General features: G+C 36.9%; 1 protein-coding gene across 3 annotated transcripts in view; it reads right to left on the minus strand.

The window, feature by feature from the left end:
- Window positions 1-15444, minus strand: part of LOC149746979 (receptor-interacting serine/threonine-protein kinase 2-like) — a 35781-nt gene extending 20337 nt beyond the window's left edge. The window contains exons 1-4 of one of the 3 annotated variants that reach the window (XM_089898949.1): window positions 15053-15436; window positions 13212-13292; window positions 10213-10366; window positions 7426-7581 (exon numbers count right to left, since the gene is read on the minus strand). In XM_089898949.1, the coding sequence (XP_089755075.1) occupies window positions 7426-7581; window positions 10213-10366; window positions 13212-13255 (354 nt within the window). In that variant the 5' untranslated portion in view covers window positions 13256-13292; window positions 15053-15436. Of the gene's footprint in view, window positions 1-7425; window positions 7582-10212; window positions 10367-13211; window positions 13294-14953 lie in introns of all 3 variants that reach the window. The other 2 variants (XM_089898948.1, XM_089898950.1) reach the window with 2 other exon arrangements.
- Between the last annotated feature and the right edge of the window lie 1959 nt (window positions 15445-17403).

Raw genomic sequence — 17403 nt, forward strand, 5'->3', positions numbered from 1 at the left:
GTTCTTATTTATAATGTGCTAAAAATAGTATCCTTAAATTTTGAAATAAGTAAAATTCCAATATAGTATAACTCATTATTATGATTTATGCCTCCCACTAAAAGAATATCTGTTGACAATAGTATAGTTAGCATATAAAACATATTTATGTCCATGACAAGGAGTGCCTAAAGCATTATCAGTGACAAACATTCTGTACTTTTGATATGTCCTTTACAGTTTTACTTCACTTGTAAATTTTGTGCAGATACTATCAATACACAATATCTTATAACTAAGTATCTAAAACGTTCCAATGTTTTTTTTTAAAAGGGAGACAAAAATGTAAGAACAGAAACAATATTTAGTGAACAAAAGAGTATAGGAAAACTCTGAAGACATTTAATTTAAATCACTTAGACCTTCACACGGCACAATTTAGGAGCCAACAGAGTGGAATGAGCTCTATCCAGTACACCATCTGTGGTTCAATCATTTAACTCTTAAAATGTTCACTAGCTTTAAGAGAAGAAATAATTTATTTAGTGTTTAGATGAATTTGAGATTAAAAAAATTATGGCCCCACTCCAAAAAGGGAGGGGGTAGCCTATATGAATCTTTCATACATTATCATAATCAAAGGGTAAGTCTAAGAAAAAAAATTAGAAAAGACCAAGAGGAAACATGGTGCCACTACATGAAGATAAGCTGGATTGATTTCTAAAGGCACTATAATATGTGTTCTGGAACATGGGTTCTAGAGCCTTGATTACTTAGATTTACATTCCATTTCTACCCCTTAATTAGCTGTGCAACCTTGGACAAGTTTTCTAATTTCTCTGTGCCTCAGACTACCCATCTTTAAACTGGGGATAATAACATAACACAGGGTTGTACTGAGGATGTTAAACTAGTTATTCTAAGTGAAGCACTCAGAACAGTATCTGACACATAGTAAATGACCCCTGTGTGTTAGTATTATTAATGTTTTGTACATGGGAATAAGCCTCTAAAGATTGCTCTTATTCATACAATACTAATAAGCACAGTACATAGTTTCAGGGCCTTTAATACACTTTGAGGTGGTATTAAGACTCTGGGGAACCGTATATCCTACTTACTTCTACTTGCCACTACAAACTCTTATTCCTCCTACTCATTCTCTAAAAGCAAAAACAGTCCTCCAGCTGCACATCTGCTAGGATAATAGGCATTACTATGAGAAGCAAAGTTTATTTCTGTGCCACAGTGAGAAATGTTAAAAAAAAAACAACAACTGGGATGTGGTCCATCTTATACCTGACCCACAAATTGCAAACTACTGGGCTAAATACTGGTTTGAATACAGTGCTGGAGAAAATGTATTCTGAGCTTGCTTCCTTATGTGCTCCTTTTACTTCACCTAAGGTCTTCATCTATGTTTTTAAATCTCACGTAGAAAACTTAATCAGAATTCCCTTTATCAGCTAATTTAGTTTGGTTTTCACATGGAACCATATTTGTCCCCCTTCTCTATTACAAACACCATATACCAAAGACACGATTCATTAAATCTGGATCTTCCAGAGAAGAAAAAAAAGTGAAGAATATGATGAGAGGAATACAAGTTCCATGATTTCTTGAGGGTCCTGGTATCATTCAGCAATGAAGACAGAGAATAGGAACTTTTCTATTCTATACAAGATCTTAACATGCATTTCAAAGGCAAAGGTTCTTTTTAGCTAAAAAAGATGATAAAAGCAACAAGAATTTACTGTATTAGCACAGGAAACTATATTTAGTATCTCAAAATAACCTATAAAGGAAAATAATCTGAAAAATATATAAAACTGAATCACTTTGCTGTACACCTGAAACTAACATAATATTGTAAATCAACTATACTTCAATTTAAAAAAAGATTTAAAAACTAGAGGAAATTAAAACACACTATTCATAAAAATCATCCATAATCTTATTACCCTACCAGAATAGCTATTTTCATTTATATAATACTATCCATGTCTGTAAATTTATAAAGTTATCAGTAAGAAGCTATGAGGAATAACTTTAAGTATTCTTAGAAGTTCCACACATGATGGACAGAATAGTTGAGAAATCAAACATGGTACATATAAACATTTATTTCAAATAAGCCTACCACAGGTTCATTTGTATTTAAGGTGCACTAATTGATACTGACCAGCAGATAAACAAATTGAATGTATTCTTTTTAAAGTAGAAAAGTCCTGGTTGATCTTAATTGGTAGTACATGTTTTTCTTTTAGATACTATGTCCCTGGTTAGCATTCCAGTATAAAAATTTACTTCAAAAAACTGTAGTAAGGTGTGTTTCCATTTAATTTCATTAAGTATTTTAAAAGATTTTTTGCACTTCATTTAAAGGCCCTTCCAAGAAGATAGGTAGATCAGGTAACTGTTACTTTTTTCATGAGTCACTGATAAACTTTGACTTTTAAGGGACATTTATAAAATAAAAAGTAGAGACACACAGGATGCATATAAAAGAGTGTCATAATTTATAAGAATAGTATTAGAAAGGTCACAGTTTTGTATGTGCTAAAGCTAATAAAAGTTAAAAAAAAACACACAAAGCCAAACTATTTTATATTCTATTTATTTCAAAGAAAGACCATGGGTACCCTACTGATCAATGAAAAAGAGAAAGTAGGGATCATCATCACCTATTACTTTGCTTCTGTTTTCTGTATCAAGAATAGTTTCTGGACTGAGATGAAGAAAATAAAGTCCAAGGAGGTTGAAAAGTTTATAAAGTACAAATCTCAGGTCATTTTACATATATTTCAGGTTTAGTTAGAATACTCGCAAATACCTCCATGGTGATGGAGAGGTATTACAGGATACGAGAAAAGCAAATGTCATTCTGATTTTTAAAAAGGGAAAATAATATTGATTTTGCAAATCTATATATTGGCAGAGACTATCCTTAATCCCAGGTCTAAAAATTTAATGAAAGGGTTACTTTATGAATAATTGATAAAAGAGCCAGAAAGAACTAATGAAAAATTATATTAGCCCAGTGATCAATTTCAGACCTCATGCGACATATCCCAAGTACTTGGGATGTCTAGCACAACACTGTTGCTCCACAAATACTTAATAAAGGAATGACAGACTTCATTTCCTTTTTTGTCAGTAGTACTACTGTCAAAGAGTAAACGTTAAAACAGTTTGTATATTATAAAACAGTCTGAGGTACTTTAATAATATCCTTGACTATTAAATTATCAGGCCTATTGGGTATATATAGAAGATCTGGAATTCATTCATTTGTTCATTCAACAACTACTTATTGAATGCTTCTATACGGCATATGCTAAGCAGGTGGCAGTGAATAAAACAGACTACATTTTAGTCTTTGTGAAGCTTATTATATTATAATTGGGGAAGATGGTCAATAAACATATTAATAAAAAATGTTTTGTAAGATGGTGAAAAATACTATGGAGAAGCATTAATCAAGGTATGAGGATACAGAGGAACTAGGCAGGTTGTCAGGGAAAGCCACTCTGATAATGAGGAAGAAAAGGAAAGGGAGTAAGTCATGAGTATGTAACAAGGAAGAATAAATCTGACTCCATATTGGATCTGTTTCTTTTGCTTTAACCTTCGTATTCTATTGCTTTTGCTACAAGTTAAGAATGTTGCCTATAGCCTGAAATATACAAGACAGCCCATTCTCAAGGCTCTGACCTTTAAGGGTATAACACTTTTCTATTCACACAGAGATAAAAAGTTACAGAACAGACAATTACATTTGTCTTGTTGGAGGTTTACAGGAACATCAAGATCTGACCTACATGGACTGCTGCAAGAACAAAGGATTCCAAGAAATTTGCAACAACCAACCACACCCTATCTCCTTTTAGTCTGAATTCTAGCTGGGGTAAGGTGGTTCTTTGGGACACGAGTCCACCATCTTCTTGGTCTACTGGCTTTCTGAATAAAGTTGCTATTCCTTGCCCCAACACCTCGTCTGTTGATTTACTGGCCCTGTCCTGCAGTGAGCAGTATGAACTTGGACTTGGTAACAAGGACACCTGGGAAAGCAGTCAAGCAAGGACTTTTGTAATATTCTAATGGAAAAAAATGGAGAAATATGGGCTGTATAACAGCTCTTTTAGGAGTATTCCAAACAAAATGAATGCTTATTCTCCAAAAGCCCTAATTAATAAAAGGATTGATATTGACCTGAAAGGAGGTTTTCAGACCATGTTGTGTAGCTCTGATTTGAGCTCTGTACTGCTTAATAGTTAACCATGACTTGAAGACACAAAAAAGCAGCTAATTAAATTTGAAGATGACACAAAGCTGGAGGACAAAGTTAAAAATCCTTGGACTACAGAAAAAACATTCAAAAAGGTCTTAAGAGCTGAAGTTATCACCCAAATCTAACAAGATAAACTTTGATGATGTCCAGAAAATATTCTGTAAAGTACATGACAAGGAGACATGACTTAAGTAACAATACATTAAAAAAAAAAAAGAAAGAAAACCTCTCAGTGTTTTTTGTTGACACTGAGCCCAATTTGAATGTTGTTATAGGACTGCCCCCCAAAAGATGAATTAGTAAGGAACTATGAATACGAAGTAAAGTATTTAAGGACGATTCTACATTTATCACACCACATCAAGGGTGTAACTGAGCAGGACCCTATGAGGCCTTCCTGGGACAGACCTCCCCCCACATATCTACTGCTTTAGCTCCTCTCTAAAGTACCTAGATAATAGTATCTGATGCATATTTCCTGAGTTTTTCAGATGCTAAAACCACCAACAAATGGAAGAAATTAACTACTTGATGATCATGGGCATGTAATCCCCAGACCTTCTAGCACCTAAGGATTGACCACCATCAACCAATTAGAGAATCTGTGCAAGAGCTGACCACATACCCAAGGTGTGCCCCTTCCTCACCTTGCCTTTAAAAATGCTTTGCTGAAACCCTTTGGGTAGTTAGGGTTTTTTCAGCATGAGCTACCTCTTCTCCTTGCTTGGCCCTGCAATAAACCTTTCTCTGCTCCAAACTCTGACATTTTGCTTTGTTTGACCTCACTAATGTGTTGGCCACACAAACTTGTGTTAGGTAATATGGGTATTTTGATTAGTTTTGAGGATCAAAATTTAAGAGAGATTTAAACACAGATGCATCTAGATAGCACCTGGGATTAAAACCTATGTAATAAGGAAATTGGCTGAATAAACTAAAGATGTGTATAAGGGAAAAGTGTATGTGAGAAGTAAGGGGATTAGAGCTAACTTCAAATCTCAGAAGGACTGTCAGGTGGAAATAAAATTGGACTTTGAACTCACTTTATCACTAGGACCGATGAGTGGAAGCAACAGAGAAGGAGTTTTGACTGATCGTATAAAAAAATGTCACAGTCATTCAGTTACGGATCTTAAACACTCTCTTGTCACAGGGTAACTGCCTTGGGAGATGAGGGATTGTTGTAGTGAGGATTCAGAGGACCAGCTGATTAGGGGACTAGAATAAGTCACTTCTACCTGTATGGTTCTATAACTGATGTAATAGATTTGTCTCTTTTTTTTAAGTAGTATTGAGGCAGCAGCTTGCTTCTCTCTTCCTTTTCCTTCCATTTTATTCTAGGCAGAGGGAGTGCCTTCAATAAAGGTTTATTTTTTCACTTAACTTTTCTCACACTTTTTATATTTATTTTTCTATTGTTCCAACTTCCTTATTACTTATTTGAACATTTTTGGATACTTATAATAATCTTCAATTACGTATATTATTTGAAGTGTAGCAAAATACTATGTAAAAATAAAGTGAGTTACATTTAGTATTAATTTCTCAGCAACTACTTTTTATTTGCTGTCATCAGTTACATATAGGGTAACTGAAATCACTACTCCTCTGGTGCCTTTAGGTATCTAAATCTTATGCTTTATGCAAAAAATTAATTCAAAACAGATCACAGATTTAAATGTAAAACATAAATCTATGGAACTTTTAGAAGATAACATAGAAGTAAATCTGCAATACCTGTGGCTTCGTGAAAAGTGCTTAGACACGACAGCAAAAGCATGATCATAAAAGAAATAAATTACAACTTTTGCTCTGTGAAAGACCCTGTTAAAAGGATGAAAAGAACAAACTTTGGATTGGCAAAAAATTTTTGCAAACTACATATCTGATTAAGGACTTATATCTAAAAAATATACAGAACTCTTAAAACCCAATAGTATAAAAGCAAAGAATCCAAGTAGAAAATGGTCTTAAGATATGAAGACATGTTTCACTGAAAAGGATATAGAGATGGCAAATAAATAAATAACAATATTCAACATTATAGGAAAATGAAAATTAAGACCATGGTGCTATATCACTATACATCTATTAGAATGCTAGAATAAAAAACTATGATAATACCAAATGCTGGTGAGGGTGCAGAAAAGCTGGGTCTTTCATACATTGCTGGTGGAATATACAACAGTACAGCCACTGTGGAAAGTAGCTAGGTAGTTTCTTAAAAAGCTAAACATATGCTTACCATATGACCAAGCAGTTACACTCTTGGGCATTCATCCAGGAGGAATGAAAACTTATGTTTGTTCAAAAAGTTGCACAGGACTGTTCCTAGGAGCTTTATTGTAATTGCCAAAGACTAAAAATAACCAAAGTATCTCTCAATAGCTGAATGGTTAAACAACTTTTGTACACCCATACCACGGAATACTATTCACCAATGAAAAAGAAACCAACTGTTGACACAAACAACAACTTAAATGGATCTCAAAGGCATTACGCTAAGTGAACAAAGCAGTCTCACAATATCACACACTGTATGATTCCATTCATATAGTATTCTCGAAATGACAAAATTATAGCGATGGAAGACAGGTTAGTGGTTGACAGTAGTTAGGTATGATGGAGGGGAGAAGGTATGACTATAAAGGGGTAGCGTAAGTGATATCTTTCTTGTGATAGAGTAGTGCTATATCTTGATTGCTGTGGTGGTTACACAAATTTACACATGATAAAGTGATACAGAACTATATACATGCATTGTACCAATGCCAAATTCCTGGTCTTGAAATAGTACTATAATTATATGTGATGTAACCACTGGCAGAAACTGGGTGAAGGGTACATGGGACTCCTTTGTATTATCTTTGCAACCATCTATGAATCTATAATAATTTCAAAATAAAAAGTTAACAAAGGTATAATCGACAATTTAAATTAAGAACAGAATGACTGTATTTTGAACCATAATTTTACCAATGTCTGTAGTCTAGGAATAACTAACTCACTGCAGCAGGAAGAAGTGGCACTGAATTAGGGGCTATGGAAAAGGCAGAGATATTAAATTGGTAAGATAGAAGAAATAACTAAAAAGTCTTTAAAACTATTAAACACAAGGATGCAGATAAGCTTTTTTTTTAAAAAAAAGTAACTACCTTAACGTGAAATTCATTATCCAATAAGATATTCTGAGTCTTCAGGTCATGATGAAGTAGAGGAGGATTCATATTGTGCAGGTAATTTACACCTAGTGCAATTTCATGCAGAATACGAAATCTTAATGGCCAAGGAACATCAGGATATTCATTTTTCTTCATATATATGGAAAGAAACAAAACTAAAATTAGTGGCCAAATTTATTTCCACTTAGAAAATGAAATATTCCATGAGGAAATATAGTATTAAACTAAATATCTGGTATAACTAAATTCAGGGCAAAAAATACTCATTTTGTTATATTATCAATTTGACGTTATTTAACATCCTTGTATCTTACTTTCCTCAATTTTTAGAGAAAATAATGACTTTACAGTACTGATATTTCCTTTTAGTTTATACTGGTAATGCAACTACATGGTATGGGGTCTTTCTTCAGTTGAGACAGTTTTAAATTAGTTTTTATCTGTATAATACCCAGACATAGATTTATACTCATACCCATCTTCCCATTCTATGGCTTCTTATCAAATAACTTGTGCCCATGAATGTGTACACACACACACACACACAATTTGTTTCTATTCAAAATTTATATTTTAAATTTCCTATTAATATAAAACCATACTTGATTACGATGATAACCACTGCATCAATTAAAATTATGACCATAATATATTTACTTACTAAGCATTAATACTTCATATTTTTAAATCATATATTTACTTGCATTTCAGCTTGAAAAATTAGCATTTGGGAGTTTTGCTTTTGTGAAGGAGACAAAAATCATCTTCATTTCTAAGTATATATAACATAGAAACATTAAAAATATAATGTTTTCTATTTCCTGGTACTTACAAGTGACAGTCATCTGAACTTTCTTAAATGTTTTCTGAACATAAAAGTTAATACAGCTTCCCAGGAGAATGAACATACTCAGAAAAATTAGATAATTTGGGAAAATCCAACAATGAATCATCAGGGACCATGCCACTGGGTACATTTTACTAAATAATATGAAAAAGTATGCTTCCACTGAGCTCAAAACTGTTCTTAAGAATTTTTTTTCTGCAAATGGGTCAGCTTATAGTTCATTGATTAACTAACTTGGCAGGGGAGTGGCTCAAAATACTTGTCTTTACATAGTATTTTGATTTTTTTCAACAATCTTTTGTGAGGTTGGGGGAACGTGCTTCAAGATAAATCCTGACCTAATAATACAGGACACCAAAAGAAACACAAAACACAAATGTTCAACATTACTTCCTCTTGTATACACAGATTCCCATCCCCTTGAGTAACTGGATCTTTTAATCTTTAAAAAGGTAACTTTTTCTGAAAATTATATAGTTTAAAGAAGTAACAAGGCCTCTCTGCAGTACAGTGCTATATGGAAGCTTTTGATCATGGAGAGGAAGGTAGATGAGTGCTCACTATGTATTTTATGATTCCTTCCAGGAGTCAGCAATCCCCCTGTAGGAGGCTCTAGAATTTCTAATGGGCTCCAAATTTGGGTACCAGAGCATCTACTGTGGTGCTGGGGTATGGGAAGACAACATTAGAATTTATGCTTATACTCATGTAACAAAAGGAAACTGTGTTTAATTAGTATTTGTATCTTACTTGTTCTGTTGGTTACACAAATCTTATGCACTGACACTAGTTACTTTACTCTGCCCTTGTTTCAGATGGTCCTGTCACAAACAGAATGTGTTGTATCCTGAAATAAAGAGGAAGTCACTCCATGAGTGGTGACAGTGGCACCCATTCTCTCTTGTTTGCTTATAGAACACTGTGATGTATCAGAATTTAGGAGTGTTCAGTGACTAGATTTGACAGATTATGTTACTACTCAGTTTTAACTAAAGCACCCCTCACAAAAGAGACCGAGTTCTTGAAAAATATTTCTTGACAGAAACTGCAGGCTAGAGATAATCTTAGTAATATGAGATCAAGCAAACAACAATAGATGGATACACATATTTTGAGAATGAGGACACCCCCCACAACCGGGCCATATTTGTTTACTGATGGGATTCACAATTAAAGCCAGATAACTGATACCTTGGGAAAAAGGTACATGGCTCATGCCATTGTCTATTATTGGAAAAGCTCATGTATTTGATACTCAGATTTATTTGGTCTATTAATTCAGAACTTTATGAACTGGTATTATTAACATTTAATTTGAACCCTACATTGTCTTTAACATAAAATGAAATCTGGCTTAAACTAACAATAAATTGTATGGTGTGCAGAGTTTATCTTTTCTCTCTCCTGTTCCTCTCTTACATATATATACATGTGGATATTAGAATTCAGTGTAAACCTCAGGAACAGTAACCTAAGCAAAATAATCTAGGTCACTTAGAATGCAGGGTCTGACTCCACAGTAGTTTTCTTTTTCTTTTTTTTTTTTTTTTTTTTTTGCGGTACCCGGGCCTTTCACTGTTGCGGCCTCTCCCGTTGCGGAGCACAGGCTCCGGACACGCAGGCTCAGCGGCCATGGCTCACGGGCCCAGCCGCTCCACGGCATGTGGGATCCTCCCGGACCGGGGCACGAACCCATGTCCCCTGCATCCGCAGGCGGACTCTCAACCACTGCGCCACCAGGGAAGCCCCACAGTATTTTTAACAACACAAAAGAAGCCATAAATGGTGAAGTTTTTCATTATTCTTATTTTGATTCATCTATATATCCCCAAATAATCTGATCATTTGTAAAACGAAAGTACTATATAGGTTGAATAACAGAATTATAACGACTGAAAATGTATAATATTTACCCTATGTAGGAGTTCATTTAATGACCCATTTGGCATGTATTCAGTAACTATTCCCAAAAATTCAGGCTCATTGCAAATTCCCAAAATTGGAAGAATGTAACTAAATCTAGCTTTGTGTAAAATTTCAGCTTCTCTTAAGACATCATTTCTTTCACTAAAGAAAGAAAATGTATAATTATTTCAAAGTAAGGAAAAATACACAATTATCAAGCCCATAAATATTAATTAATCCTGGATTTTTTCATTCATTAGCTTTTGACCTCATGTAAATTATGCAGCTTCTCTAGTTTCTTCGTGTTTAAAGTTGGGATAATATCTACCCTATATATTCCATAGGTCTGTTTAGAGACCAAAATACCTGTATAAGCCACTGACAGAAAAAAGTGCTACATACAGATTATTATTGTACTCTTCTCAGGAAAGGGAAAGAATACCATGTTTAAGTTTATAAAGTCTATATTAGAATGATAGGTGCTTGAACTAATTACATTAAGTTTATGTTGTATTAAAATGATCAAATTTGATTAGACTATTATATTAAATTTTATGGTTGCATACCACGTAAAAATTTTCTAAATATCCTGAATATTAAAACACTTAAATGTTGTAGATTTTAATGACTAGATGATAATAGTTGCATAAGGGTCAATAATGCTTAGAAATTATATACTGGAACACAGGAAAAGGACACTGAGAACAGGTAAATGCTTATAATGGATCCCTGGGCTAACTCTGGATCCCAGGTTCATTTGATTTTTCATTCATAAAACAAATAGATATTGAACATTTATTATGAATAAAGAACTGTGCTCAGCATTATGGAGACTAGTAAGTTTAAGAAAACCAAAAAACAAAACACATAGTCTGTGACCTCAAACTGTCCAGAAATCTTTTTAAGAAAAATAAGTACTCACTGTGGTCTTGATTTACACTTCTCCAATGATTAGTGATGTTGAGCACCTTTTCATATACCTATTGGTCATTTGTATGTCTTTGGATGTGTTAATTATATTGATATTGGTAATTATTCCATGATGATGTATATGTATAGCAAATAATCATGTTTTGCACTTTAAATATATATGATTATATTTGTCAATTATTCCTCAATAAAGTTAAAAAACAACAAAAGCAAATAAAAAAAGAAAACCAAATACTTAAAATATAAGGCAGAATATGATAAGCGCCATCAAAAACAAGTAAATAAGCAAGCAAATAAATAAATAAATATAGGGAGCTCAGAGAACTAGTAAATCTGGGCTAAGGGAGTTGCTACAGCCTTCAGAGAGAGATGTCAACAGTACTTTAAGGATGGATAGAATTTCAACCACTGGAAAAAGGGCATCCAAGATATGTGGTCCCTCTCCAAGATGGAAGAGATTTTGCCTTTCTTTTTCATCTGTGTATCCCCAGGATCTGGAACAGTACCTGGCACACAGAATTTGTCTAATAGATGTGTATCAAATGAACTCAAGGAAGATAAAGTAAAGGCTATATCTGGAAAATGACAAATTGTTTAATATGAATCAGGATGTGTAACAGCGTGTGTAAAGGGAGTGAAGGTGAATAGGGTAGGGTAGGGCCTCATCTCAGAGCCTGAAAGCCAGGTGAGAGCATTTACACTTTATTTGGTAGTCACTGAGTTGTGACTACAGGTTATTGAGCACAGGAGTGACAGGAGTGGAACAAACTTTTAGGATGATTAACTTGGCAGCAAGGTGTAGGATCAGCAGAAGGAGGTAGAGTTTGAAAGCCAGGTATTAGAAGATTATAATACTAGTTAAGATGTGAAGCAATGAGAGTCTGAAACTATAAAGGTTGCAGTGTAAATAGAAAGAAAAACACTAGCTGAATAGAATACCCAGGCTCTGGTGGCTGACTGATTGACCCTGATTGACTAAGGGAGGTATATACATATATATGTGTGTGTATGTATGTGTATGTATGCGTGTGTGTACGTATGTGTGTGTGTACATATATATGAAGGGAACTGGATTTGTCACCACTTTTTTCCATGGATGATTTGGTATTGGTAGCAGCAGTAATAGAAAGAGAACTGTCTCTAGGAGAAGCTTATTAGGTAAACAATGATGATTAGCTGGTGCTTAAACCACCCAAGCTCTTGATGAATGGCTGCTGAAATAAGAAAAGCAACAGACAATCCAGACCAGACTACGAAGCCTCCTTTAAAAACAAACAATAAGCAAAATAAAGCAAAAAAATCTTAGTCATCTAAGTTTTGAATAGGTAATATACTTACATGTTTCAAAATTCAAGAATTACAAGAATGCATAAAGAGTTTCTCTTCTTCTCCCTGCTCTTCAGCCACTTAATATCCCAACTGTGAGGCAACCAATTATACCAGTTTGTGAGACCTGCTTTAATTAAATTTATATTTCCTAAGCTGAAACAGGTCTGTATTTGCCTCATGAAATGTAGGTCAACAAGACAGTTATTGAGTAGCACCTTTGCCGGGAAGGTTCCTGGATACTCTGAGAAAGAATTATAGAGAGGGCATCCTAGGGGATATCTTAGTGATACTTAATATACTAATTCCCCCTCCCATTAAGAGTATGATGCATTCTTCCTTCTCTTGTGATCCTATTATGTGTTGGCCACTTTACTACAGTTGGTTTCATTATCCCTACTTTATATATGAGAACACTAAGTCTCACATAAATTAATAGTTTCTATTGGTCATACCAACAATAAGTGGCAGATTTGGAGTCAGATTTGAATTGCAATTGTGGGACTCTAAAGCCTTTGTTTTTTCCACTCACTGCTTAATCAGAGAAGGAAAATTCTTGAAGTCAGATTTCAGGAAGAATGAATGGGAAAACAGAGAAAGCCAAAACAGTTTAAAAATAGGTTTTTATATTAAAATATTAAAATGTAAAACAGCTTTTATAGACATATTACCTAAATTACCCATAGCAAATTTCAGTTACAAAACAGTTACACTGTTTACACAAGGTATTTGAACAACCTATCAGACTCACCTATTCATAAGGCGTTGGGAGATTGTTGGGGAAGGTCCTCTCATGGGCAGAAGTCAGGTTACAGAGAATAATTCACCAATCACTAAAATAAGAACATGTTACAGCACAGAAACTTATTTTTCTTTTGTGATCTCAAAGAACAATGCAAACATTATCCACACCAGAGCCCAAGAAGTACATGTATCTGTTATTCCCACTTCATAAGTGAGGACATAAGACACCCTGTGAGTCAACTGCATAGCCCAGTCTTATGCTCAGACTACATAAATACCGCTAATGTTAACATTCTAGGAAACAAGTGGAAGAAAAAATGTGATGCAGTAATGCCAGAGTGTTGCACTGGTCCTTATGGCGTCTTTGACGGCAGAATTAATTTCCTACCCGATTTAGTGAAGAATTTTAGATTATGAAATTGTTAATGAGCACGAGAGGGAACTCCCTTCATTTCTTGGCCCCAAATGGCACAAAACTTAGATAAATTAAAATCTTGAGAAGCAGCATCCAAAATGGGAGGATCAGTCTCCTTTAAAATACCTAAGGAGTCCATCAGTGCTAGATTTCCATGTATTTTAATAGTTGATTCTAAAATACATCTACCCTCTCTAATCAACCACCACCCTTCAAAGTTGACTACATACACATAGTTTCCCAGTATTGCTCCACAGAATTCAAGACCCAGGGTAAATAGACCCTGTATATCACTAAATCAGGATTATGGTACACAAAAAGCGGGAACAATTTCTAGAGGTGTCTCAAACTTACTGTGAGATCTAGCCCATCCAAGCCTGATCGCAAGAGAGCAAGTAAAAGCCACAGGCAGATGAAAGTCAATACCATTAGCAGGGCTGAAGCTGAGGAATTTATCTGCTATTGGATACTGACGGCCTCTGGCTAATCAGGCATCTAGCATGATGTATTTTCACTTTAGATAGAGGGGGAGGAGAGGAGAATGTTGCAATCATGGATGTTAATTCACTAAGAATTGAATGCAGGGCCTAGTTAAATTCCTATTGGAAGGAAAATACACAAGACTAGTGACTAGACTCACTGATTAATATATATGGTTGAAAGGTTTTTCTGGAAACAGGAACTAATCTAGCCTTCCCTTGAAATCTGGACATTGCACTAAACTTGTTCAGGATGGGAGAGACATTCAAAAGTTTTGGTCATTTAACAGCTTTCTGATTTCCGTTTATTGTTAGCAAAGATAATACAAGTTTCCTCTAGAGACAGGCTTCCTTCCCTGTGACGGTAAGAGGAGAAACTAAATTGAGTTTGATATCTAAACTTTCATGCCTACATGTGTAAACCAAAAACAACAAAAAGCCCAAACCAAAACGTCCCAGACTCTACAGCAGCGCTGTTCAATAAAAATATGTGAACCACACATACAATTTGAAATTTTCTAATAGCCACTTAAAAAGAAAAAGTAATAGCCACCTGTGGCTAAGAGCTACCTATTGGGCACTGCAGCCCTAGAATTCGACTTCAAAAAAAAAAAAGGGAAAAACAAAGCAAACAGAACCCAATTTCAATAAAGAGGACGTTTAGAGTTGGGCTGTGATCGCTGATTTTTGGTGTCTGGAGAAAGGAGGCCCAGGAGTAAGAAAAAAAGGAGAGGGCAGTGAAAAGAAGCGTGATTGCTGCATCTCCAGAGAAGCCTGCTCTCCCCACCATGTTAGCCCAAGCGTTGAACGGCTGCCTAGAGGTGACGAGGTGTGCGGCCGATCCCAAGTGCTCACCGTCGCTTGGGCTTCAGAGCCCTCTTGCCGGGGCTTAGAGCCAGTGGCGTGGGGAACGCAGATTTCGGGGCTCCGCGGTGGAGCCGCCAGGGCGCCCTAACTGTCGAGCAGCGGGGTGTGAATGTGCACGTGTTTCACCGCCACCCGAACGCGCCAGTCTGCGTGGCGAGCAGAAGACACGGTGCCGGACGCGCCGCGGCTCAGGTAGCGCAAGTCGGCGAGCTTGTAGTACGGGATGGTGAGCAGGACGCTGCAGATGGCCTCCTCGTTCATGGTAGCGGGTGTCGCGAGCACTCAGGCAGCCGGTCGATTCCGGAAGTGCCCGCCGCTGCCGCGGCTCCACCCCCTGCGCGAGCCGCGTCGGCAGGCCCTACAGCCTGCCGGACATGAGGTCACGAGGCCGTCCATTCTCCGCGCAGCCCACGCCAAGCCGCTGCTTATCCGGAGCCGGAGCGGACTCTTCTCTTTTAGAGACTGGTCAACTCTGCGGCGGCGGGGCGCACAGGGCAGGAGCTTCCTCTCTCCGACCTGGCCCTCCCAGGCGCTGCCTGCCACCCGAGCCCGCCTTTCGGAGCTCCTCCCTCCTCAGACTTCTCAGGCGACGTCAGCGGCGGATGCCAAGGCGGGGATGAGGCCACTGGCCCGCGATCCTCCCAGCAAGGCTCCGGCCTCGGCCTGAGGCCCGAGATCTCTGCCTTGTGGCGCCCAGGCGACGTGTGCCACACCGGCGGGGCTCGGGCGGGGGCTTGGGAGTGGGGAAGTGAGGCAGGGGCGCTCAATTTGTCTTCTCTCCACCCAACCCACTAGGTTGGAAAGGTTTTCTTTTGGGGAAATTTCCTCTTCGCAGCTCCACACCCAGGCAGCGGACCCTCCCACCCGGGAGGAATCTCCCCTGGTCCCCTCGGCGCGTCTTCCGGGAGTCACCAAACACCAGACAGAGGTAGTGGGGTGGGTGTGGCAGCTGCCATTTCCTGACTCCAAGCCTGCGCGGAAAGCCCTTTGAGGACGTGCAGTGGTGACTTACTAGGGCTCCGCACTCCTCAGCCCGGTGAGTCAGGTAGGGGTGTAGATTCACTTGCTTATCTGGGCTCCAATCTAACCTCACTTCCAACTACTTCAGTCGTGTGGGGGTGGCTGATAAGCCCTGTCAGAGTTTAATCCTGTCTAAACGTTCAGATGTTTAGTTCCTGTTGAGTGCTTCTCTACTAGGGACGTAGTTTTCTGACTTTTTTTTTTTTTTCTCTCCTGACATGCATAATTACAGACAGAGACTGAAAAGTAACCTTGAGAGAGCCGCTCCCTTGATTCCAGGTAAGACTGCAAACATTTCTTTCTTATAGATCTGGGAAGAATGCGGTGTTTAATGCCAGCCAAAAAAGACTCCAAAGATCTTTTTACCTTAAACAAACACTTTTCTACACCTGAAATGGCTATTTTGCAAAGTGTGGTGCAAATATTATACACAATACCAAGTCCATGCTAGGCATTTAATGAATTCTAAAGCAAAAGTAATAGGGAATGCCTGACTTCAATCAGGGATTTCTGCCTACAGAAAATCAGTGCTTCCTGTATTTTTGTATTGCCTGAAATGAGAGTAGCAGTGTTACATTTTACAATAAATGGAAGCTGTAATGAAAGAGTGTGTTTTAAAATTTGATAATTTAAAATAAAATACTTAGCTTTAAAGATATGGTCTGATAATCTGTGGTTCATTCCTTAATAAGCTTTTTGCTACAAAAAGTGCTCAGAAAACTTTTCCCATTCATTCATTCATGCAGTCAGTTTACAAACTAAGAATTCTAGAGAAAGAGAACAAAAATTAAGAAGGGAGGAAATGATCAAAATAATAATTCAAGAATTTCTTCCAGGACCAAAAGACAAAGATGTTCATAGTTAAAGGACCCACCAGCTACCCACAATGACTGAAAAAGGACCTATGTTAAAGCAGACCATTAAAAGGATCAGAACACTAAGAATAAAGAGAGGATTCTAAAAGTTTTCAGAGGGAAGAAGCAGGAATAAACAGATGAGAATTAGAATGGCATTGGGTTTCTCAACAATAACACTTTTATGCTAAAACACTGCAGTGAAATTTCAAGTTTTGTAAGACAATACTTTCCAACCTAGAATCCTATAGTCAAACTATCCATCAAGAGTAAGAGTAGAATAAAAACATTTTCACATATACAAGGATGAAAACATTTATTTTCCATCCATCCATCCACCTTTTTTTTTTTTTTAAGGGAAAGTTACTAGAGGATGTGCTCCAACAAAACATGAGAGCAAGACAAGAAAGAGAAAGACATGGGATCCAGAAAAAAGGACCAGGAGAATGTGAAGGGAAATGCCAGGGTGAAAGATATGTGGCAGAATTAGAGAGCAATCGTTTTCACCGGAGAAGGAAGATGGCAGACTCCAAGAAGAAAGACTGGTTAGTGTAATTGAATTTA

This window comes from Delphinapterus leucas, chromosome 17, assembly GCF_059928025.1.
Source record: "Delphinapterus leucas isolate spDelLeu-1000000601 "Yukka" chromosome 17, BTC_Dleu_Yukka2, whole genome shotgun sequence".
In the NCBI taxonomy this organism is placed as follows: Eukaryota; Metazoa; Chordata; class Mammalia; order Artiodactyla; family Monodontidae; genus Delphinapterus; species Delphinapterus leucas.